The sequence below is a fragment of the Nerophis ophidion genome, linkage group LG03 (genome assembly GCF_033978795.1).
Source record: "Nerophis ophidion isolate RoL-2023_Sa linkage group LG03, RoL_Noph_v1.0, whole genome shotgun sequence".
Taxonomy (NCBI): Eukaryota; Metazoa; Chordata; class Actinopteri; order Syngnathiformes; family Syngnathidae; genus Nerophis; species Nerophis ophidion.
Window position 1 is genome coordinate 14191462 of NC_084613.1, and position 24530 is coordinate 14215991.

Consider the following 24530-nt stretch of genomic DNA (forward strand, 5'->3'; position numbering starts at 1 on the left):
TTTGTTGTAATTGTAGTCAAATTTACAGTCATTTGTTGTAATTTTAGTCAACTTTCAGTAAGTTGTTGTAATTTTAATTACTTCTACAGTAATTTGACATTTTAGTCAAATTTACAGTAATTTGTTGTCTCATTAGACACATTTATAGTTATTTGTTATTTTAGTTAAATTTTCAGTAATTTGTAATTTTAATCACATTTACTGTAATTTGTTGTAATTTTAGTTAAGTCTATAGTAATTTGTTGTAACTTTTGTCAAATTTACAGTCATTTTTTGTAATTTTAGTCAAATTTACAGTAATTTGTTGTCATTTTAGTCAAATTTAGAGGAAGTTATTGTAATTTTAGTCACATCTACAGTATTTTGTCATTTTAGTCAAATGTACAGTAATTTGTTGTAATGTTAATCAAATTTAAAGTCATTTTAAGTGAGATTTACAGTAATTTGTAATCTTAGTCAAATTTACTGTAATTTTTTGTAATTGTAGCCAAAGTTGTTCGTTGTAAATTTAATTACATTTACAGTATTTTCTTGTAATTTTAGTATTTCTTTGTAATTTTAGTCAGTTATTTGTTGTAATTTTAGTCAAATTTACAGTAGTTTGTTGTAATTGTAGTCAAATTTACAGTCATTTGTTGTAATTTTAGTCAAAGTTCAGTAAGTTGTTGTAATTTTAATTACATCTACAGTTATTTGTTGACATTTTAGTCAAATGTACAGTATTTTGTTGTCTCATTAGTCACATGTATAGTTATTTGTTATTTTAGTTCAATTTACAGTAATTTGTCATTTTAATCACATTTACTGTAATTTGTTGTAATTTTAGTCGAATTTACATTCATTTTTTGTAATTTTAGTCAATTATTTGTTGGGGTTTTAGTCAAATTTACAGTAATTTGTCATTTTAGTCAAATTTACAGGAAGTTCTTGTAATTTTAGTCACATCTACAGTATTTTGTCATTTTAGTCAAATGTACAGTAATTTGTTGTAATGTTAGTGAAATCTACAGTCATTTTAAGTCAGATTTACAGTAATTTGTAATTTTAGTCAGATTTACTGTAATTTTTTGTAATTGTAGCCAAAGTTGTTTGTTGTAATTTTAATCACATTTACAGTATTTTTTTTGTAATTTTAGTATTTCTTTGTAATTTTAGTCAGTTATTTGTTGTAATTTTAGTCAAATTTACAGTAGTTTGTTGTAATTGTAGTCAAATTTACAGTCATTTGTTGTAATTTTAGTCAAATTTCAGTAAGTTGTTGTAATTTTAATTACATCTACAGTAATTTGTTGACATTTTAGTCAAATGTACAGTAATTTGTTGTCTCATTAGTCACATTTATAGTTATTTGTTATTGTAGTTCAATTTACAGTAATTTGACATTTTAATCACATTTACTGTAATTTGTTGTAATTTTAGTCAAATTTACAGTAGTTTGTTGTAATTGTAGTCAAATTTACAGTCATTTGTTGTAATTTTAGTCAAATCTCAGTAAGTTGTTGTAATTTTAATTACATCTACAGTAATTTGTTGACATTTTAGTCAAATTTACAGTAATTTGTTGTCTCATTAGTCACATTTATAGTTATTTGTTATTGTAGTTCAATTTACAGTAATTTGACATTTTAATCACATTTACTGTAATTTGTTGTAATTTTAGTCAAATTTACAGTCATTTTTTGTCATTTTAGTCAATTATTTGTTGTAGTTTGTCAAATTTAAAGTAATTTGTTGTAATTTTAGTCAAATGTACAGGAAGTTCTTGTAATTTTAGTCACATCTACAGTATTTTGTCATTTTAGTCAAATGTACAGTAATTTGTTGTAATGTTAGTCAAATTTACAGTAATTTTAAGTCAGATTTACAGTAATTTGTAATTTTAGTCAAATTTACTGTAATTTTTTGTAATTGTAGCCAAAGTTGTTTGTTGTAATTTTAATCACATTTACAGTATTTTTTTGTAATTTTAGTGTTTCTTTGTAATTTTAGTCAGTTATTTGTTGTAATTTGTCAAATTTACAGTAGTTTGTTGTAATTGTAGTCAAATTTACAGTCATTTGTTGTAATTTTAGTCAAATTTCAGTAAGTTGTTGTAATTTTAATTACATCTACAGTAATTTGACATTTTTGTCAAATTTACAGTAATTTGTTGTCATTAGTCACATTTATAGTTATTTGTTATTTTAGTTAAATTTACAGTAATTTGTTGTCTTATTAGTCACATTTATAGTTTGTTATTTTAGTTAAATTTACAGTAATTTGTATTTGTAATCACATTTACTGTAATTTGTTGGAATTTTAGTCAGTTATTTGTTGCAATTTTAGTTAAGTTTATAGTAATTTGTTGTAACTTTCGTCAAATTTACAGTCATTTTTTGTAATCTTAGTCGATTATTTGTTGTAGTTTGTCAAATTTACAGTAATTTGTTGACATTTCAGTCAAATTTACAGGAAGTTCTTGTCATTTTAGTCACATCCACAGTATTTTGTCATTTTGGTCAAATGTACAGTAATTTGTTGTAATGTTAGTCGAATCTACAGTCATTTTAAGTCAGATTTACAGTAATTTGTAATTTTAGTCAAATTTACTTTAATATTTTGTAATTGTAGCCAAAGTTGTTTGTTGTAATTTTAATCACATTTACAGTATTTTTATGTAATTTTTTGTCAGTTATTTGTTGTAATTTTAGTCAAATTTACTGTAGTTTGTTGTAATTGCAGTCAAATTTATAGTCATTTCTTATAATTTTAGTCAAATTTGAGTAAGTTGTTGTAATTTTAATTACATCTACAGTAATTTGACATTTTAGTCAAATTTACAGTAATTTGTGGTCATTTTAGTTAAATTTACAGTAATGTGGCATCAGTCAAATTTACAGTAATTTGTTGTATTTTAATCAGATTTACAGTAATTTGTTGTAATTATAATAAAATATATATTTGTCAGATTTACAGTAATTTGATGTAATTTTTGTCAAATTTAAAGTAATGTGTTGTACATATCTTATTTACAGTAATGTGTTGTAATTTTAGTAAAAATTACAGTAATTTGTCATCATTTTAGTCAAATTTACAGGAAGTTCTTGTAATTTTTGTCACATCTACAGTATTTTGTTGTCATTTTAGTCTAATGTACAGTAATTTGTTGTTACTCAAATGTATACTAACTTTAAGTAAAATTTACAGTAATTTGTAATTTTAGTCAAATTTAGTGTAATGTTTTGTAATTGTAGCCAAAGTTAGTTGTTTGTTGTAATTTTAATCACATTTACAGTAATTTGTTGTAATTTTAGTCAGTTAGTTATTTGTTGCAATTTTGGTTACGTTTATAGTAATTTGTTGTAACTTTCGTCAAATTTACAGTCATCTTGTATAATTTTAGTCAGTTATTTGTTGTAATTTCGGTCAAATTTACAGTAGTTTGGTGTAATTGTAGTCACATTTACAGTAATTTGTTGTAATTTTTGTCAAATTTCAGTAAATTGCTGTAATTTTAATCACATCTACAGTAATCTACAGTAGGTGTGATTGACTAAATTTACAACAAATTACTGTAGATAATCTACAGTAAATTTGATTTCTAAGCACATCTACATATAGTTTTTTGTTGTAATTTGTCAAATTTACAGTCATATTTTGTAATTTTAGTTTTTTGTTGTAATTTTAACCAAACTTACAGTATAATTTTGGCAACTGAGCCACCAGGCTTTCTATACTTTTTATAGTAAAATATACAATATTCTTTTTTATATATATATATATTTAACTTTCATATTAAAAATGTATATGATTTTTTTTTTCAATAAATATTGATAAAAAGTATTTAAAAATATATATCTAAATACAAATGAAAAGAAATACAAATGCCAACATGTAAAATTAAAAATAAAAAATATTGGTGTGGGCGAGTATCCATCACTCCTGTCAACAATCTTCTTACCACAATGATGCTGTTGGACAAGATTCGATTCATTACAATTACTTTTGGCATGAATCACATGTGGTCACAATTTGACCTTACCTGTGGATGTTTACCTGACAGGTGTGTTGACAAGTTTACTGACATTGGTCAAATAAAGCTGACTGTAAATAAAACTGTTTACCAAATAAAAGACAACCATCTGAAACATTAATCAAATAACCCTATTTCTTCTAAATGATGCAATTGACTGTGATTAATCAAAAGTGTGATGCAATGTTTGGATGAGCAGTGTACAGAATACTCGTTCATCAACAACCAGCTGGTCAAAATGAGCTTTTTCATGCACGCCAGATTATTAATAAGGTAATTTGATGACTTTGTACATTCAGACAACACAGAGGTGGGTAGAAAGGTAGCTAGTTACCTAGTAGGGAGACTGATAAGTAGGTAGGGAGTTAGGTAGGTAGGTAAGAAGATAAGTTGGTACTAGATAGAGTCAGATTGGTAGGTAAGAAGATAAGTAAGTAAGAAGATGGATAGGTACTAGGTAGAGAGATAGGCAGGTAAGAAAATAGGTAGATACTAGGTAGAGAGTTAGGTAGGTAAGAAGATAGGTAGGTACTAGGTAGAGAGTCAGATAGGTAGGTAAGAAGATAGGTAGAGAGTTAGGCAGGTAAGAAGATAGGTAGGTACTAGGTAGAGAGTTAGGTAGGTAAGAAGATAGGTAGGTACTAGGTAGAGAGTTAGGTAGGTAAGAAAATAGGTAGGTACTAGGTAGAGAGTCAGATAGGTAGGTAAGAAGATAGGTAGGTACTAGGTAGAGAGTCAGATAGGTAGGTAAGAAGATAGGTAGGTACTAGGTAGAGAGTCAGATAGGTAGGTAAGAAGATAGGTAGGTACTAGGTAGAGAGTCAGATAGGTAGGTAAGAAAATAGGTAGATACTAGGTAGAGAGTTAGGTAGGTAAGAAGATAGGTAGGTACTAGGTAGAGAGTTAGATAGGTAGGTAAGAAGATAATTAGGTACTAGGTAGAGAGTCAGGTAGGTAAGAAGATAAGTAGGTAAGAAGATGGATAGGTACTAGGTAGAGAGTTAGATAGGTAGGTAAGAAGATAGGTAGGTACGAGGTAGAGAGTCAGATAGGTAGGTAAGAAGATAAGTAGGTACTAGGTAGAGAGTTAGGTAGGTAAGAAAATAGGTAAATACTAGGTTGAGAGTTAGGTAGGTACTAGGTAGAGAGTCAGATAGGTAGGTAAGAAGATAAGTAGGTACTAGGTAGAGAGTTAGATAGGTAGGTAAGAAAATAAGTAGGTACTAGGTAGAGAGTTAGATAGGTAGGTAAGAAGGTAGGTAAGAAGATAGGTAGGTAAGAAGATAAGTAGGTACTAGGTAGAGAGTCAGGTAGGTAGGTAAGAAGATAAGTAGGTACTAGGTAGAGAGTCAGGTAGGTAGGTAAGAAGATAAGTAAGTACTAGATAGAGAGTCAGGTAGGTAGGTAAGAAGATAAGTAGGTACTAGGTAGAGAGTCAGATAGGTAGGTAAGAAGATAAGTAGGTACTAGGTAGAGAGTCAGGTAGGTAGGTAAGAAGATAAGTAAGTACTAGGTAGAGAGTCAGGTAGGTAGGTAAGAAGATAAGTAGGTACTAGGTAGAGAGTCAGGTAGGTAGGTAAGAAGATAAGTAGGTACTAGGTAGAGAGTCAGGTAGGTAGGTAAGAAGATAAGTAGGTACTAGGTAGAGAGTCAGGTAGGTAGGTAAGAAGATACGTAGGTACTAGGTAGAGAGTCAGATAGGTAGGTAAGAAGATACGTAGGTACTAGGTAGAGAGTCAGATAGGTAGGTAAGAAGATAAGTAGGTACTAGGTAGAGAGTCAGGTAGGTAGATAAGAAGATAAGTAGGTACTAGGTAGAGAGTCAGGTAGGTAGGTAAGAAGATAAGTAAGTACTAGGTAGAGAGTCAGGTAGGTAGGTAAGAAGATAAGTAGGTACTAGGTAGAGAGTCAGATAAGTAGGTAAGAAGATAAGTAGGTAAGAAGATAGGTAGGTACTAGATAGAGAGTCAGATAGGTAGGTAAGAAGATAAGTAGGTACTAGGTAGAGAGTTAGATAAGTAGGTAAGAAGATAAGTAGGTAAGAAGATAGGTAGGTACAAGGTAGAGAGTCAGATAAGTAGGTAAGAAGATAGGTAGGTACAAGGTAGAGAGTCAGATAGGTAGGTAAGAAGATAAGTAGGTACTAGGTAGAGAGTTAGATAGGTAGGTAAGAAGATAGGTAGGTACTAGGTAGAGAGTCAGGTAGGTAGGTAAGAAGATAAGTACTAGGTAGAGAGTCAGGTAGGTAGGTAAGAAGATAAGTAGGTACTAGGTAGAGAGTCAGATAGGTAGGTAAGAAGATACGTAGGTACTAGGTAGAGAGTCAGGTAGGTAGGTAAGAAGATAAGTAGGTACTAGGTAGAGAGTCAGATAGGTAGGTAAGAAGATAAGTAGGTAAGAAGATAGATAGGTACTAGGTAGAGAGTCAGGTAGGTAGGTAAGAAGATAAGTACTAGGTAGAGAGGCAGGTAGGTAGGTAAGAAGATAAGTAGGTACTAGGTAGAGAGTTAGATAGGTAGGTAAGAAGGTAGGTAAGAAGATAGGTAGGTAAGAAGATAAGTAGGTACTAGGTAGAGAGTCAGGTAGGTAGGTAAGAAGATAAGTAAGTACTAGGTAGAGAGTCAGATAGGTAGGTAAGAAGATAAGTAGGTACTAGGTAGAGAGTTAGATAGGTAGGTAAGAAGATAAGTAGGTACTAGGTAGAGAGTCAGATAGGTAGGTAAGAAGATAAGTAGGTACTAGGTAGAGAGTCAGGTAGGTAGGTTAGAAGATAAGTAGGTACTAGGTAGAGAGTCAGATAGGTAGGTAAGAAGATAAGTAGGTAAGAAGATAGATAGGTACTAGGTAGAGAGTTAGATAGGTAGGTAAGAAGATAGGTAGGTACTAGGTAGAGAGTCAGATAGGTAGGTAAGATGATAAGTAGGTACTAGAGAGTCAGATTGGTAGGTAAGAAGATAAGTAGGTACTAGAGAGTCAGATTGGTAGGTAAGAAGATAGGTAGATACTAGGTAGAGAGTTAGATAGGTAAGAAGATAGGTAGATACTAGGTAGAGAGTTAGGTAGGTAAGAAGATAAGTAGGTACTAGAGAGTCAGATTGGTAGGTAAGAAGATAGGTAGGTACTAGGTAGAGAGTTAGATAGGTAGGTAAGAAGATAGGTAGATACTAGGTAGAGAGTTAGATAAGTAGGTAAGAAGATAAGTAGGTAAGAAGATAGGTAGGTACTAGATAGAGAGTCAGATAGGTAGGTAAGAAGATAAGTAGGTACTAGGTAGAGAGTCAGATAGGTAGGTAAGAAGATAAGTAGGTACTAGGTAGAGAGTTAGATAGGTAGGTAAGAAGATAAGTAGGTAAGAAGATAGGTAGGTACAAGGTAGAGAGTCAGATAAGTAGGTAAGAAGATAAGTAGGTAAGAAGATAGGTAGGTACAAGGTAGAGAGTCAGATAGGTAGGTAAGAAGATAAGTAGGTACTAGGTAGAGAGTTAGATAGGTAGGTAAGAAGATAGGTAGGTACTAGGTAGAGAGTCAGGTAGGTAGGTAAGAAGATAGGTAGGTACTAGATAGAGAGTCAGGTAGGTAGGTAAGAAGATAAGTAAGTACTAGGTAGAGAGTCAGATAGGTAGGTAAGAAGATAAGTAGGTAAGAAGATAGATAGGTACTAGGTAGAGAGTCAGGTAGGTAGGTAAGAAGATAAGTACTAGGTAGAGAGGCAGGTAGGTAGGTAAGAAGATAAGTAGGTACTAGGTAGAGAGTTAGATAGGTAGGTAAGAAGATAGGTAGGTACTAGGTAGAGAGTCAGGTAGGTAGGTAAGAAGATAGGTAAGTACTAGATAGAGAGTCAGGTAGGTAGGTAAGAAGATAAGTAGGTACTAGGTAGAGAGTCAGATAGGTAGGTAAGAAGATAGATAGGTACTAGGTAGAGAGTTAGATAGGTAGGTAAGAAGATAGGTAGGTACTAGGTAGAGAGTCAGATAGGTAGGTAAGAAGATAAGTAGGTACTAGAGAGTCAGATTGGTAGGTAAGAAGATAAGTAGGTACTAGAGAGTCAGATTGGTAGGTAAGAAGATAGGTAGATACTAGGTAGAGAGTTAGGTAGGTAAGAAGATAAGTAGGTACTAGAGAGTCAGATTGGTAGGTAAGAAGATAGGTAGGTACTAGGTAGAGAGTTAGATAGGTAGATACTAGGTAGAGAGTTAGGTAGGTAAGAAGATAAGTAGGTACTAGGTAGAGAGTCAGATAGGTAGGTAAGAAGATAAGTAGGTACTAGAGAGTCAGATTGGTAGGTAAGAAGATAAGTAGGTACTAGAGAGTCAGATTGGTAGGTAAGAAGATAGGTAGATACTAGGTAGAGAGTTAGGTAGGTAAGAAGATAAGTAGGTACTAGAGAGTCAGATTGGTAGGTAAGAAGATAGGTAGGTACTAGGTAGAGAGTTAGATAGGTAGATACTAGGTAGAGAGTTAGGTAGGTAAGAAGATAAGTAGGTACTAGGTAGAGAGTCAGATAGGTAGGTAAGAAGATAGGTAGAGAGTTAGGTAGGTAAGAAGATAGGTAGGTACTAGGTAGAGAGTTAGGTAGGTAAGAAAATAGGTAGGTACTAGGTAGAGAGTCAGATAGGTAGGTAAGAAGATAGGTAGGTACTAGGTAGAGAGTCAGATAGGTAGGTAAGAAGATACGTAGGTACTAGGTAGAGAGTTAGATAGGTAGGTAAGAAAATAGGTAGATACTAGGTAGAGAGTTAGGTAGGTAAGAAAATAGGTAGATACTAGGTAGAGAGTTAGGTAGGTAAGAAGATAGGTAGGTACTAGGTAGAGAGTCAGATAGGTAGGTAAGAAGATAGGTAGGTAAGAAGATAAGTAGGTACTAGGTAGAGAGTTAGATAGGTAGGTAAGAAGATAAGTAGGTACTAGGTAGAGAGTCAGGTAGGTAAGAAGATAAGTAGGTAAGAAGATAGATAGGTACTAGGTAGAGAGTTAGATAGGTAGGTAAGAAGATAGGTAGGTACTAGGTAGAGAGTCAGATAGGTAAGTAAGAAGATAAGTAGGTAAGAAGATAGATAGGTACTAGGTAGAGAGTTAGATAGGTAGGTAAGAAGATAGGTACTAGGTAGCGAGTCAGATAGGTAAGCAAGAAGATAAGCAGGTACTAGAGAGTCAGATAGGTAGGTAAGAAGATAGGTAGGTACTAGGTAAAGAATTAGGTAGGTAAGAAGATAGGTAGGTACGAGGTAGAGAGTCAGATAGGTAGGTAAGAAGATAAGTAGGTACTAGGTAGAGAGTTAGATAGGTAGGTAAGAAAATAAGTAGGTACTAGGTAGAGAGTTAGATAGGTAGGTAAGAAGGTAGGTAAGAAGATAGGTAGGTAAGAAGATAAGTAGGTACTAGGTAGAGAGTCAGGTAGGTAGGTAAGAAGATAAGTAAGTACTAGGTAGAGAGTCAGGTAGGTAGGTAAGAAGATAAGTAGGTACTAGGTAGAGAGTCAGATAGGTAGGTAAGATGATAAGTAGGTACTAGGTAGAGAGTCAGGTAGGTAGGTAAGAAGATAAGTAAGTACTAGGTAGAGAGTCAGGTAGGTAGGTAAGAAGATAAGTAGGTACTAGGTAGTGAGTCAGATAGGTACGTAAGAAGATAAGCAGGTAAGAAGATAGGTAGGTACTAGATAGAGAGTCAGATAGGTAGGTAAGAAGATAAGTAGGTAAGAAGATAGATAGGTACTAGGTAGAGAGTCAGGTAGGTAGGTAAGAAGATAAGTACTAGGTAGAGAGGCAGGTAGGTAGGTAAGAAGATAAGTAGGTACTAGGTAGAGAGTTAGATAGGTAGGTAAGAAGATAGGTAGGTACTAGGTAGAGAGTCAGGTAGGTAGGTAAGAAGATAAGTAAGTACTAGATAGAGAGTCAGGTAGGTAGGTAAGAAGATAAGTAGGTACTAGGTAGAGAGTCAGATAGGTAGGTAAGAAGATAAGTAGGTAAGAAGATAGATAGGTACTAGGTAGAGAGTTAGATAGGTAGGTAAGAAGATAGGTAGGTACTAGGTAGAGAGTCAGATAGGTAGGTAAGAAGATAAGTAGGTACTAGAGAGTCAGATTGGTAGGTAAGAAGATAAGTAGGTACTAGAGAGTCAGATTGGTAGGTAAGAAGATAGGTAGATACTAGGTAGAGAGTTAGGTAGGTAAGAAGATAAGTAGGTACTAGAGAGTCAGATTGGTAGGTAAGAAGATAGGTAGGTACTAGGTAGAGAGTTAGATAGGTAGATACTAGGTAGAGAGTTAGGTAGGTAAGAAGATAGGTAGGTACTAGGTAGAGAGTCAGATAGGTAGGTAAGAAGATAAGTAGGTACTAGGTAGAGAGTTAGATAGGTAGGTAAGAAAATAGGTAGATACTAGGTAGAGAGTTAGGTAGGTAAGAAGATAGGTAGGTACTAGGTAGAGAGTCAGATAGGTAGGTAAGAAGATAGGTAGGTAAGAAGATAAGTAGGTACTAGGTAGAGAGTTAGATAGGTAGGTAAGAAGATAAGTAGGTACTAGGTAGAGAGTCAGGTAGGTAAGAAGATAAGTAGGTAAGAAGATAGATAGGTACTAGGTAGAGAGTTAGATAGGTAGGTAAGAAGATAGGTAGGTACTAGGTAGAGAGTCAGATAGGTAAGTAAGAAGATAAGTAGGTAAGAAGATAGATAGGTACTAGGTAGAGAGTTAGATAGGTAGGTAAGAAGATAGGTACTAGGTAGAGAGTCAGATAGGTAAGCAAGAAGATAAGCAGGTACTAGAGAGTCAGATAGGTAGGTAAGAAGATAGGTAGGTACTAGGTAAAGAATTAGGTAGGTAAGAAGATAGGTAGGTACGAGGTAGCGAGTCAGATAGGTAGGTAAGAAGATAAGTAGGTACTAGGTAGAGAGTTAGATAGGTAGGTAAGAAAATAAGTAGGTACTAGGTAGAGAGTTAGATAGGTAGGTAAGAAGGTAGGTAAGAAGATAGGTAGGTAAGAAGATAAGTAGGTACTAGGTAAAGAGTCAGGTAGGTAGGTAAGAAGATAAGTAAGTACTAGGTAGAGAGTCAGGTAGGTAGGTAAGAAGATAAGTAGGTACTAGGTAGAGAGTCAGATAGGTAGGTAAGATGATAAGTAGGTACTAGGTAGAGAGTCAGGTAGGTAGGTAAGAAGATAAGTAAGTACTAGGTAGAGAGTCAGGTAGGTAGGTAAGAAGATAAGTAGGTACTAGGTAGAGAGTCAGATAGGTACGTAAGAAGATAAGCAGGTAAGAAGATAGGTAGGTACTAGATAGAGAGTCAGATAGGTAGGTAAGAAGATAAGTAGGTACTAGGTAGAGAGTTAGATAAGTAGGTAAGAAGATAAGTAGGTAAGAAGATAGGTAGGTACAAGGTAGAGAGTCAGATAGGTAGGTAAGAAGATAAGTAGGTACTAGGTAGAGAGTTAGATAGGTAGGTAAGAAGATAGGTAGGTACTAGGTAGAGAGTCAGATAGGTAGGTAAGAAGATAAGTAGGTACTAGGTAGAGAGTCAGGTAGGTAGGTAAGAAGATAAGTAGGTACTAGGTAGAGAGTCAGATAGGTAGGTAAGAAGATAAGTAGGTAAGAAGATAGATAGGTACTAGGTAGAGAGTTAGATAGGTAGGTAAGAAGATAGGTAGGTACTAGGTAGAGAGTCAGATAGGTAGGTAAGATGATAAGTAGGTACTAGAGAGTCAGATTGGTAGGTAAGAAGATAAGTAGGTACTAGAGAGTCAGATTGGTAGGTAAGAAGATAGGTAGATACTAGGTAGAGAGTTAGATAGGTAAGAAGATAGGTAGATACTAGGTAGAGAGTTAGATAGGTAAGAAGATAGGTAGATACTAGGTAGAGAGTTAGGTAGGTAAGAAGATAAGTAGGTACTAGAGAGTCAGATTGGTAGGTAAGAAGATAGGTAGGTACTAGGTAGAGAGTTAGATAGGTAGGTAAGAAGATAGGTAGATACTAGGTAGAGAGTTAGATAGGTAGGTAAGAAGATAGGTAGAGAGTCAGATAGGTAGGTAAGAAGATAGGTAGGTACTAGGTAGAGAGTCAGATAGGTAGGTAAGAAGATAAGTAGGTACTAGAGAGTCAGATTGGTAGGTAAGAAGATAGGTAGGTACTAGGTATAGAGTCAGATAGGTAGGTAAGAAGATAGGTAGGTACTAGGTAGAGAGTCAGGTAGGTAGGTAAGAAGATAAGTAGGTACTAGGTAGAGAGTTAGATAGGTAGGTAAGAAGATAAGTAGGTACTAGGTAGAGAGTCAGATAGGTAGGTAAGAAGATAGGTAGGTACTAGGTAGTGAGTCAGATAGGTAGGTAAGTAAGGAGGTAGAGAGGTTCTATGTATATGAGTTAAGATAGGTAGGTGGGGATGTAGGTACTAAGTAGGGAGTTAGCTAGGTACAGTAGGTAAGGAGGTAGAGAATTAAGATAGGGAGGTAAGTAAGGAGGTAGATAGGCACTAGGGAGTTAAAATAGGTAAGTAGTTACTAGATAGGGAGTCAGAAAGAGAGGTAAGTAAAGAGGTGGATAGTACTATGTAGGTAAGGACATAGGGGTGTAAGTACAGTAGGTAAGGAAGTAGAGAGCCAGATTGGTGAGTAAGGAGATAGGTAGGTAGCTAGATAGGGATGTGGACATATAGGTACGGAAGTAGGTAAGAAGGTAGGGAAGTTAGTAAGGAGATAGGTACTAGGTCGGGAATTAAGATGGGTAGGTACAGTAGGTAAGTAGCGATACAGGTATGTAGGGAGGTAGATATGTACTAAGTAGGTAGATAGGGATGTAGGTACAGTAGCTAAGGTGGTAGGAAAATGAGATAGGTAGGTGATAGGTAGAGAGTCAGATAGGTAGGTAAGTAAGAAGGTAGAGGGGTTCTATGTAGATTGGGATTTAAGATAGGTAGATGGGGATGTAGATACTAGGTAGGGAGTTAGCTGGGGATGTAGATACTAGGTAGGGAGTTAGCTAGGTACAGTAGGTAAGGAGGTAGGGAATTAAGATAGGAAGGTAAGTAAGGAGGTAGATAGGTAGGAGGGAGTTAAAATAGGTAAGTAGTTACTAGGTAGGGAGTCAGAAAGAGAGGCAATTAAGGAGATAGATAGTACTATGTAGATAAGGATGTAGGGGTGTGAGTACAGTAGGTAAGGAAGTAGAGAGCTAGATTTGTCAGCAAGGATATAGGTAAGTAGCTAGATAGGGATGTAAACAGATACTGTGGGTAAGGAAAAAGGTACAGTAGGTAAGCACCTAGAAAGGTACTAAGTAGGTAGATAGGGATGTAGTTACAGTAGGTAAGAAGGTGTATAGGTATGTAGAGATGTAGATAGGTACTAAGTTGGTACAGTAGGTAAGGCTGTAGGGAATTAAGATAGATAGGTGATGGGTAGAGAGTTAGGTAGGTAAGTAAGGAAATTAGTACTAGGTAGATAAGGAGGTAGGGAGTTAATATAGGTAGGTACAGTAGTTAATTAGCTAAACAGGTATGTTAGGAGGTAGATAGGTAGGTACAGCAGGTTAGGATGTAAAGGGTGAGATTGTTGCGTAAGGAGGTGTGTAGGGATACAAGTAGATACTAGGTAGGGAGTTAAGATGAGTAGGTAAGAAAGTAGGTACCATGTCGGGAGTTAAGAGGGGTAGGTAAGAAAGTACATATGTAAGGAGTTAAACTAGATAGGTAAGAAAGTGGGTACTATGTATGGAGTTCAGATGGGTAGGTAAGATAGTAGGTACTATGTAGGTAAAGGAGTACAGTAGGTAGGGAATTAAAATAGGTAGGTAAGGAGATTGGTAAGTAGGGAGGTAGAGAGTTAAGATAGGTAAGTAAGAAAGTAGGTAGTATGTAGGGAGTTGAGATAGGTAGGTAAGAAAGTAGATACTATGTATGGAGTTATGGTGGGCAGGTAAGAAAGTAGGTACTATATAGAGAGTAAAGATGGGTAGGTAAAAATTTAGGTACTAGCTAGGGAGTCAAGTAGATACTACGTAGTTAAGTTGCGTACACTGTAGGTAAGAAAGTAGATACTATGTATGAAGTTAAGGTGGGCAGGTAAGAAAGTAAGTACCATGTAGGGAGTTAAGATGGGTAGGTAAGAACATAGATACTACGTAGGGAGTCAAGATGGGTAGTTAATAAAGTAGATACTACATAGGGAGTTAAGATGGGTAGGTAATAAAGTAGATACTATGTATGGAGTTAAGGTGGGCAGGTAAGAAAGTAGGTACTATGTATGGAGTTAGGTTTGGTAGGTAGGAAAGTAGGTACTATGTTGGGAGTTTAAATAAATAAATAATAAATGGGTTGTACTTGTATAGCGCTATTCTACCTTCAAGGTACTCAAAGCGCTTTGACACTACTTCCACATTTACCCATTCACACACACATTCACACACTGATGGAGGGAGCTGCCATGCAAGGCGCCAACCAGCACCCATCAGGAGCAAGGGTGAAGTGTCTTGCTCAGGACACAACGGACGTGACGAGGTTGGTACTAGGTGGGAATTGAACCAGGGACGCTCGGGTTGCGCACGGCCACTCTCCCCACTGCGCCACGCCGTCCCTAGATGGGTAGGTAAGGAAGTAGGTACTAGGTAGGGGGTTAGGCTTGGTAGGTAGGAAAGTAGGTACTATGTTGGGAGTTTAGATGGGTAGGTAAGGAAGTAGGTACTAGGTAGGGGGTTAGGCTTGGTAGGTAGGAAAGTAGGTACTATGTTGAGAGTTTAGTTGGGTGGGTAAGGAAGTAGGTACTAGGTAGGGAGTTAGGCTTGGTAGGTAGGTAGGAAAGTAGGTACTATGTTGGGAGTTTAGATGGGTAGGTAAGGAAGTAAATACTATGTATGGAGTTAAAGTGGGCAGGTAAGAAAGTAGGTACTATGTAGGGAGTTAGGATGGGTAGGTAAGAAAGTAGATACTAGGTAGGGAGTTAGGCTTGGTAGGTAGGAAAGTAGGTACTATGTTGGGAGTTTAGTTGAGTAGGTAAGGAAGTAGGTACTAGGTAGGGAGTTAGGCTTGGTAGGTAGGAAAGTAGGTACTATGTTGGGAGTTTAGATGGGTAGGTAAGGAAGTAAATACTATGTATGGAGTTAAGGTGGGCAGGTAAGAAAGTAGGTACTATGTAGGGAGTTAGGATGGGTAGGTAAGAAAGTAGATACTAGGTAGGGAGTTAGGCTTGGTAGGTAGGAAAGTAGGTGCTATGTTGGGAGTTTAGATGGGTAGGTAAGGAAGTAGGTACTAGGTAGGGAGTTAGGCTTGGTAGGTAGGAAAGTAGGTACTATGTTGGGAGTTTAGTTGAGTAGGTAAGGAAGTAGGTACTAGGTAGAGAGTTAGGCTTGGTAGGTAGGAAAGTAGGTACTATGTTGGGAGTTTAGTTGGGTGGGTAAAGAAGTAGGTACTAGGTAGGGAGTTAGGCTTGGTAGGTAGGAAAGTAGGTACTATGTTGGGAGTTTAGTTGGGTGGGTAAGGAAGTAAATACTATGTAGGGAGTTAAGATGAGTAGATAAGAAAGTAGGTACTAGGTTGGTAAAGAAGTACAGTAGGTAGGGAATTAAGATAGGTAGGTAAGTAAGGAGATTGGTACTAAGTAGATAAGGAGGTAGGGAGTTAAGATATATAGCTACTTACCTACCTAGGTATGTTAGGATGTAGATAGGTACTAGGTCGGTAGAGTAAATAAGGAAGTAGGGAGCTAGGTTGGTAAGTAAGGAGGTAGATAGGGATTTTTAAGTGTAGCAGGTAAGAAGTTAAGCTTGGTACGGTAGGTAAAGTAGGTAGCAAGTTAGGTAGCTAGGTAAAGTTTTCAGTTTAGTACTAAAAAGGATGACTTCAGTCAAGCGTTAGACGTGGTATATTTTCACAGTACAGATATTGTAGCACACAAGTGTTAGATCTGCTTGATGAGTACGGCGTAAGGACGGATGGCCTTGTCCACCAGCTGCTGCTCCTGTGCCGGGGTCAGGCCTCTAGGGACCGGTACCAGCCAGTACTTTCCCTTGTTGTACTTCTGCCGGTACGCCGGGTTGACCCGGTTCTGCAGAACCACTTGGTACTTCTTGCCGGTCTTCTTGGACGCGAAGGTGGTGCTGTACTCCACGGCGTGGTCCACGTAGGGCGTGGAATAGATCCCTCTGCCGTACTTCTGACCCGGCCCCGCCTACCGGCCCAAACAATGAGGTCAGCTCGTCTGTTCCGGGGTCAAAATGCGGCCTCTATCCTAGTTTCGACTGTTTTTACATCCTTACCCATCATGCATTGTCAGAGTTACCGCTATAGACACATTTTACCCACGTCTAGCGCGTGTGCTATTGTGTGCTTGGCTGCTGAGTAGCTGCCAGCCACGGTCGCCACTTGCATGAAGAAAAGGAAGAGGTCTTACCTGGTAGGCACACAGGATGATGCCCTGAGCGCCCTTCTTGGACGTGCCGTGGTAGGACACGGGCCACTCCCCCGTCACGGAGCAGGTGGTGGTGGAGTAACCTCGCTCGCCCAGCCAGGCATTACCGTCTGGGTATTTGTCGCCAACCTGCGTTTGTACGTCAGTAACAGTCACCATGTCAAAGGCTTACTGGCTGTGGCTGTAGGCGACCTCCTGGTGTAGTTTTTTTTTTTTTTTTTACTCCACCAGATGGCAGTATTGACATTGGAAGTATAAGTGTTCAGCAGCTTCGTAAAAACTGGGATTGTCATGTGTTTACAATTGATGCCGACTCCGCATTTTAAATGTGGCTGTAGGCAACCTCCAGATGCATTATAATTGAACTAAAAATATTTAGCTTTCATGAGAAGCATAACGAACTGCTTAATCGCGCTCTGCATGCGCTACAAAATTGTGTACAGTTTACCATCAGCACTATTTACGCTGACTCGGCGGCGACAGCTGTGGCTGTAGGCGACCTCCTGATGTATTTGAAACGAATCGCTGCATTAGAAGTATGACGAGTGGTCATACAGCTGCTCTGCATGCGCTATAAAATGTTGTACGGTTTACCATCAGTACTATGTAAACCGTGGCTGTAGGCGACCTCCTGATGTAGTTTTGTTTTACTCCACCAGATGGCAGTGTCTACATTGGAAGTATGAGACTTCAGCAGCTTCATCAAACACTGGGATTGTCATGTGTTTACTAATGATGCCGACTCTGCAGTTTGCTGTGGCTGTAGGCAACCTCCGGATGCATTATAAATGAACTCCATTTTTACATTAAAAGCCTTTAAGAGCATCGAGCTGCTTAATAGAGCTCTGCATGCGCTACAAAATGTTGTACGGTTTACCATCAGTACTATTTATGCTGACTCAGCTGCGGCTGTAGGCGACCTCCAGATGTAGTTTTGTTTTACTCCACCAGATGGCAGTGTCTACATTGGAAGTATGAGTGTTCAGCGGCTTCATCAAAAACTGGGAAAGTCATGTTTACTATTGATGCTGACTCAGCAGTTTGCCGTGGCTGTAGGCAACCTCCGGATGCATTATAAAATAACTCAAATTATTTTTTCATTAGAAGCCTTTAAGAGCATCCAGCTGCTTAATAAAGCTCTGCATGCACTATAAATGTTGTACGGTTTACCATCAGTACTATTTATGCTGACTCAGCTGCGGCTGTAGGCAACCTCCGGATGCATTATAAATGAACTCCATTTTTACATTAGAAGCCTTTAAGAGCATCGAGCTGCTTAATAGAGCTCTGAATGCGCTACAAACTGTTGTACGGTTTACCATCAGTACTATTTATGCTGACTCAGCTGCGGCTGTAGGCGACCTCCTGATGTAGTTGTTGTTTTTACTTCACCAGATGGCAGTGTCTACATTGGAAGTATGAGACTTCAGCAGCTTCATCAAAAACTCGGAAAGACATGTTTACTATTGATGCTCACTGAGCAGTTTGCTGTGGCTGTAGGCAACCTCCGGATGCATTATAAAATAACTCAAATTATTTTTTCATTAGAAGCCTTTAAGAGCATTGAGCTGCTTAATCGAGCTCTGCATGCACTATAAAATGTTGTACGGTTTACCATCAGTACTATTTATGCTGACTCAGCTGCGGCTGTAGGCGACCTCCTGATGTATTTTTTTTTTTTTACGCCCCCAGATGGCAGCGTTGACATTGGAAGTATTAGTGTTCAGCAGCTTCATGAAAAACCGGGAAAATCATGTTTGCTGAGGCTGTAGGCAACCTCCAGATGCATTAAAATTGAACTCGAAATATTGTGTTTTCATGAGAAGCATAACGAGCATTCAGTTGCTTAATCGTGCTCTGCGTGCGCTATAAAATATACGGTTTACCATCAGCACTATTTACGCTGACTCAGCTGCGACAGCTGTGGATGTAGGCGACCTCCTGATGTATTTGAAATGAATCGCTGCGTTAGAAGTATGACGAGCGGTCATCCAGCTGCTCTGCATGCGCTATATAGTGTCATAGTTTACCATAAGCGCTTTTTACGCTGACTCAGCTGCGGCTGTAGGCGACCTCCTGATGTAGATGTGTTTTTTAATATGAACATTACGTTATTAATATTACTTATTCTGTGATGTATGTTGCAGGATTGCACCAAGAACAATTCCTAGTTTGGGAACCCGTTTTTAAACAATGGCAATGTGATATTAACAATAGAGTAGCGGGTACCTTGAGAGCGATGCGCAGCCATCCACAAGGTCGTTGGTACAATTCCCCACCTCGGTAGAAAGTTTGCTGGTCACTGATGTGAGTGAAGTCGAAGTCGTAGCGACGGTCGAAGAACTCGTACTCGTCGATCAGAAGTCCCGTTTGTCCCGCGTTACTGCGACAAAAAAACTTAAGTACACCCAAATATTTTAGGTGTATCACGTTATGTTGCGTTACGTTGTGTTGTAGTACTTTTTGCTGTCGTACATTGTGTCGCGCTACATTGGTTCGTGCCACGTTACGTTGTGTCGAATGTATTACGCTATGTTATGTAATGTCGTGTTACATTACTTTACTAATGTACGTTGTGTGAGTTGCGTTACGTTGTGCCGCGTTACGATCTTTTACATATGTTACGTTGTTGCGTGTTTGTGTCTCGTTACATTATTTCATGTTACATTGTCGCATTAATTGTCACATTACATTATGTTGCGTTACATTATTTAACATATGTTACGTTTTATAACGTTGTGTCGCGTAGCAAAATTCCGCGTTACGTTATGTTACATTACATTATATTACATTATGTTATTTTACGTATATTACGTTGTTTCACACTACATTGTGTCGCGTTACGTCGTGTCGCGTATGTTACGTTATGTCATATTATGTTATGTCGCGTTACGATATGCCCTGTTACGATATGCCCCGTTACAATGTCGTGTCACGCTACTTTGGGCCGCGCTAAGTTATTTTAGATATATTATGTTGTTTTTTTAGTTATGCTGTGTCACGTTATGTCACGTTACATCATGCCGCGGTACATTGTCGCATTATTTATGTCACATTACGTTACATTATTTAACATATGATAAGTTTCGTCGCATCATGTTTTATTACGTTGTGTTGCGTAAAAATATCCTGCGTTACGTTGTTACATTGTTATATTATATTATGTCACATTACGTTATTTTACGTATATTATGTTGTTTCACGTTACATTGTGTCATGTTACGTTACGTTGTGTCGCCTTACGTCGTGTCGCGCTACTTTGTGTCGCGTTGCGTATATTACGTTGCTATATTATGTTATGCCGCGTTACGTTACTTTACATACGTTATGTTGTGTCGCGCTACGTTGGGCCGCGCTACGTTATTTTAGATACATTATGTTTTGTTATGATGTATCACGTTACGTTACATTATGCTGCGTTAAATTATTTAACATATGATAAGTTCCGTCGCATCATGTTTTATTACGTTGTGTTGCGTAAAAATATCCTGCGTTACGTTATGTTACATTGTTATATTATGTCACATTACGTTATTTTACGTATATTATGTTGTTTCACGTTACATTGTGTCATGTTATGTTACGTCGTGTCGCGTTACGTCACGTTGTGTCGTGTTGCGTATATTACGTTGCTATATTATGTTATGCCGCGCTCCGTTACTTTACATACGTTATGTTGTGTTGCGCTGCGTTGGGCCGCGCTACGTTATTTTAGATACATTATGTTTTGTTATGATGTGTCACGTTACGTCACGTTACATTATGCTGCGTTACATTATTTAACATATGATAATTTCCGTCGCATCATGTTTTATTACGTTGTGTTGCGTAAAAATATCCTGCGTTACGTTATGTTACATTGTTATATTATATTATGTCACATTACGTTATTTTACGTATATTATGTTGTTTCACGTTACATTGTGTCATGTTACGTCACGTTGTGTCGCGCTACGTTGTGTCGCGCTACTTTGTGTCGCGTTGCGTATATTACGTTGCTATATTATGATATGCCGCGTTACGTTACTTTACATACGTTATGTTGTGTCGCGCTACGTTGGGCCGCGCTACGTTATTTTAGATACATTATGTTTTGTTATGATGTGTCACGTTACGTCACGTTACATTATTTAACATATGATAAGTTCCGTCGCATCATGTTTTATTATGTTGTGTTGCGTAAAAATATCCTGCGTTACGTTACATTGTTATATCATATTATGTCACATTACGTTATTTTACATATATTATGTTGTTTCACGTTACATTGTGTCATGTTACGTTACGTTGTGTCGCGTTACGTCGTGTCGCGTTACGTCGTGTCGCGTTACGTCGTGTCGCGTTACGTCACGTGTCGCGCTACTTTGTCGCGTTGCGTATATTACGTTCCTATATTATGATATGCCGCGTTACGTTACTTTACATACGTTATGTTGTGTCACGCTACGTTGGGCCGCGCTACGTTATTTTAGATACATTATGTTTTGTTATGATGTGTCACGTTACATTATGCTGCGTTACATTATTTAACATATGGTAAGTTCCGTCGCATCATGTTTTATTACGTTGTGTTGCGTAAAAATATCCTGCGTTACGTTATGTTACATTATTATATTATGTCACATTACGTTATTTTACGTATATTATGTTGTTTCACGTTACATTGTGTCATGTTACGTTACGTTGTGTCGCGCTACTTTGTCACATTGCGTATATTACGTTGCTATATTGTTATGCCGCGTTACGTTACTTTACATACGTTATGTTGTGTCACGCTACGTTGGGCCACGCTACGTTATTTTAGATACATTATGTTTTGTTATGATGTGTCACGTTACATTATGCTGAGTTACATTGTCGCATTAATTGTGTCACATTACATCATGTCGCGCTACGTTATACTACGTTGTGTCGCGTAACAATATTCCGCGTTACATTATGTCATATTAAATTATGTCGCATTATGTTATTTTACGTATATTGCGTTGTGTCACGTTATGTCGTGTTGTATTCCGTTATATTACGCATTATGTCGCGTGTTATGTTGCGGTACGCCGCGTTACGTTGTCGCGTATATTACATTGTCTCGCGTTACGTTGTGTCGCGTCGCGTTACGTCGTGTCGCGTAATTTTCTATCGCGTTACGTCACAATATGTTGCGTCGCGCATAATACGCTACATCCCGTCGCGTTACGGTGCGTATATTTGCAATACTATGTTGTGTCACATATATTGCGTTGTGTCGCGTTACGTTGTGTCGCGTTACGTTGTGTCGCGTTACGTTGTGTCGCGTTACGTCACAATATGTTGTGTCATGCATAATACGCTACATCCCGTCGCGTTACGTTATGGTGCGTATATTTGCAATACTACGTTGTGTCACATATATTACGTTGTGTCACGTTACGTTGTGTCGCGTTACGTTGTGTCGCGTTATTTTCTATCGCGTTACGTCACAATATGTTGTGTCGCGCATAATACGCTACATCCCGTCGCGTTACGTTATGGTTCGTATATTTGCAATACTACGTTGTGTCGCGTTACGTTGTGTCGCGTTACGTTGTGTCGCGTTATTTTCTATTGCGTTACGTCACAATATGTTGTGTCGTGCATAATACGCTACATCCCGTTGCGTTACGGTGCGTATATTTGCAATACTACGTTGTGTCACATATATTACGTTGTGTCGCGTTACGTTGTGTCGCGTTACGTTGCACTTACAATTATTACATGACTGCTACTGCTGATGCTAATAACAAAAGTAGCAATCATATTAGTACTACTACTACTAAAAATAATAATAATAATAATGATGGTGACATGCTGCACTCACATAGTTCTTGTCAGAAATTAAAACAACTGTTGCGTTAAGAAGAAAGAAAAAAATCTACTTATTTGTCCAAAATACTAAATTTTTATTCATTTTTCTATAAAAGACATTTAAAATTATTTCATGACTGCTACTGCTAATACTAACAACAATGGTGAAAACACTACACCGCACTCAACATGTAACAAAGATTTTAAGAATACAGCAGGCTTTAAATGTTTTTTTTTTTAATGAGTTTTAAAGTGTGTTAAAGTGCAGCAGGAGGGACATTTTTTATTCATTATGTCAAATAAAATTCACTGATGCAGAATAAAAAATTTCACAATATGCGCGGATAGCGAGCTTATGTTGACATACAACATTTTTAACAAAAAGCAATATCGAGCCAAACACTTTGTGAAAAAACATTTAAAAAAATTTCAATTAACAAATCTAATTTAAAAAAAAACAAAAAAAACACAGTATATTGGAATTTATAATGAGAAAATGCTGAAATATTTCCACTAAAAATAATCTACTTAAGTCACCCGTACAACACAATTTTTTGTCTTTAAATATACTTCTAGCATTTTTTATTCTTCCCCCAAATAAAAAAAAATATCACAATTGCCCCCCCCCACACACACTTCAGTATGATGGAAAGGTTTGGACACCCCTGATCTAAAATAAAACGAAATAAAATGAACAAATGATATTCTTTTGAAATACCACAACAACTATAATAAACACTTTTAAACGTGCAACTGAAATATTTTTATGTACTATTATTGATGTATTAGTTCTTGGATTATTCATATTTTTATCCCGTTTTTACACCAGGAAATTATAAAAAATCATGAGAAAAAAAGCTGAAATATTTTAAACTAATAATCCATTTAAATTTCTTTTTATAAACGTAGTCACCAATAACACAAAGCTTCTTCAGTGTGGCCCCCACATACTTTGACTTTTCACTATGTGGCCCTTGATGGCAAACGCTTGGACACTATTGAATTAAAGTAGCAATATTTTCATTTAAGAGTCGATAAAATGCTGGTATCCGCGGTATCGACCTTTCAGTATTGATCCGAGATAACAAAAAAACATAGGAAAAAGTAAAAAATTGTGTACAATGTATAAAAATAAAAAATAAAATAAATCCACAAAATCAGAAATATACATCACTACCAAATGTTAAAAAAAATTTCTCATTCTCGCGTGAGAGGAAGAGGGCGGGGTTTAATCATTTCGCAATGCGGGCTGTTGAAAATGATGGCACGCGCCATCCTACATAACAACTGCCACAAAAAAACACATTTTAGCTAAAGTGGACATTTGTCACGTTTCGGGTGTCAGGTAAACGAACGGGGTCATACTTTCCCATTGATGTGACGCTTTCTTCAATCGTTAGGATCAACGAAGTGATCCTTAAAGGTGCATACAAACATGATTGCAGGGGACTCAGGGTCCACACGGGTCTTTGGTTCTTACCGGCCCAGAGTGGCAGAGATGAAGCCCCTTATGGACAGGTAGGGGAGATCCTCGCAGGCCGGAGACTGGTAAGAGGTGACGGGGACGTGGCACAGCGCCGAGAGGGCCTCCAGCCTGACCTCGCTGTCCACCATCTTTGGTCGTCCACACCTGTGTCAGAAACTCTAGGATGTATCTTCACTTCCTGTTGTCTGTGTGTGACAATTGTCTGTGTGTCACTTCCTGTTGTCGTCCAGCCGCGCTTATGTGCCTTTGTGTGTGTGTGTGTGTGTGTGTGTGTGTGTGTGTGTGTGTGTGTGTGAGTGTGTGTGTATCGTTAGGACAAGCGGGTACACCTGATGCAAGCTGATGAAAGGCGTGTCCCTGATGCAGGTGTTTGACCTTCATAAACAGTAAAATAAAAAAAAATAAAAAAGAAGCCCCGGGAGGTCAGAGGTTCGTACAAGTTCTTCCTCGCCAAAACTCGAGTAGTTGATTGTCCAAAAATGTTTTGCAGAAATCAAGTGTCATTTATTTAAGCAGAGCAACGCGGATTTGGTGTCGTGGGGCCGCTCCATCGTCCACTTTGATACCGTGCAGGACCAATTGTGATACGGGTTTGATACCACCATGACACATCATCTATCACACCGCTGTACAAGCCCATCCATCCATTTTCTACCGCTTATTCCCTTTTGGGGTCGCGGGGGGCGCTGGCGCCTATCTCAGCTACAATCGGGCGGAAGGCGGGGTACACCCTGGACAAGTCGCCACCTCATCGCAGGGCCAACACAGATAGACAGACAACATTCACACTCACATTCACACACACTCTATATATATATATATATAT

The 24530-nt window shown here is 37.6% G+C and overlaps 1 protein-coding gene across 1 annotated transcript; it reads right to left on the minus strand.

The window, feature by feature from the left end:
• Positions 1-15837: 15837 nt before the first annotated feature.
• On the minus strand, positions 15838-23963 carry LOC133549158 (uncharacterized). Its single transcript, XM_061894321.1, has 4 exons — positions 23699-23963; positions 18628-18781; positions 16381-16527; positions 15838-16158 (listed from the first exon to the last, which is right to left on the minus strand). Exons 1-4 carry the CDS (start codon positions 23830-23832, stop codon positions 15889-15891), a joined length of 705 nt encoding a protein of 234 aa, XP_061750305.1. The 5' UTR covers positions 23833-23963; the 3' UTR covers positions 15838-15888.
• Between the last annotated feature and the right edge of the window lie 567 nt (positions 23964-24530).

Coding starts and splice junctions, on each gene's coding strand:
- LOC133549158 (XM_061894321.1), bottom strand. CDS start 23,832: ATGGTGGACAGCGAGGTCAGGCTGGAGGCCCTCTCGGCGCTGTGCCAC. Junction 18,782..23,698: donor ATCTCTGCCACTCTGGGCCG/GTAAGAACCAAA, acceptor TTTTTGTCGCAG/TAACGCGGGACAAACGGGAC. Junction 16,159..16,380: donor TCATCCTGTGTGCCTACCAG/GTAAGACCTCTT, acceptor TTGGGCCGGTAG/GCGGGGCCGGGTCAGAAGTA.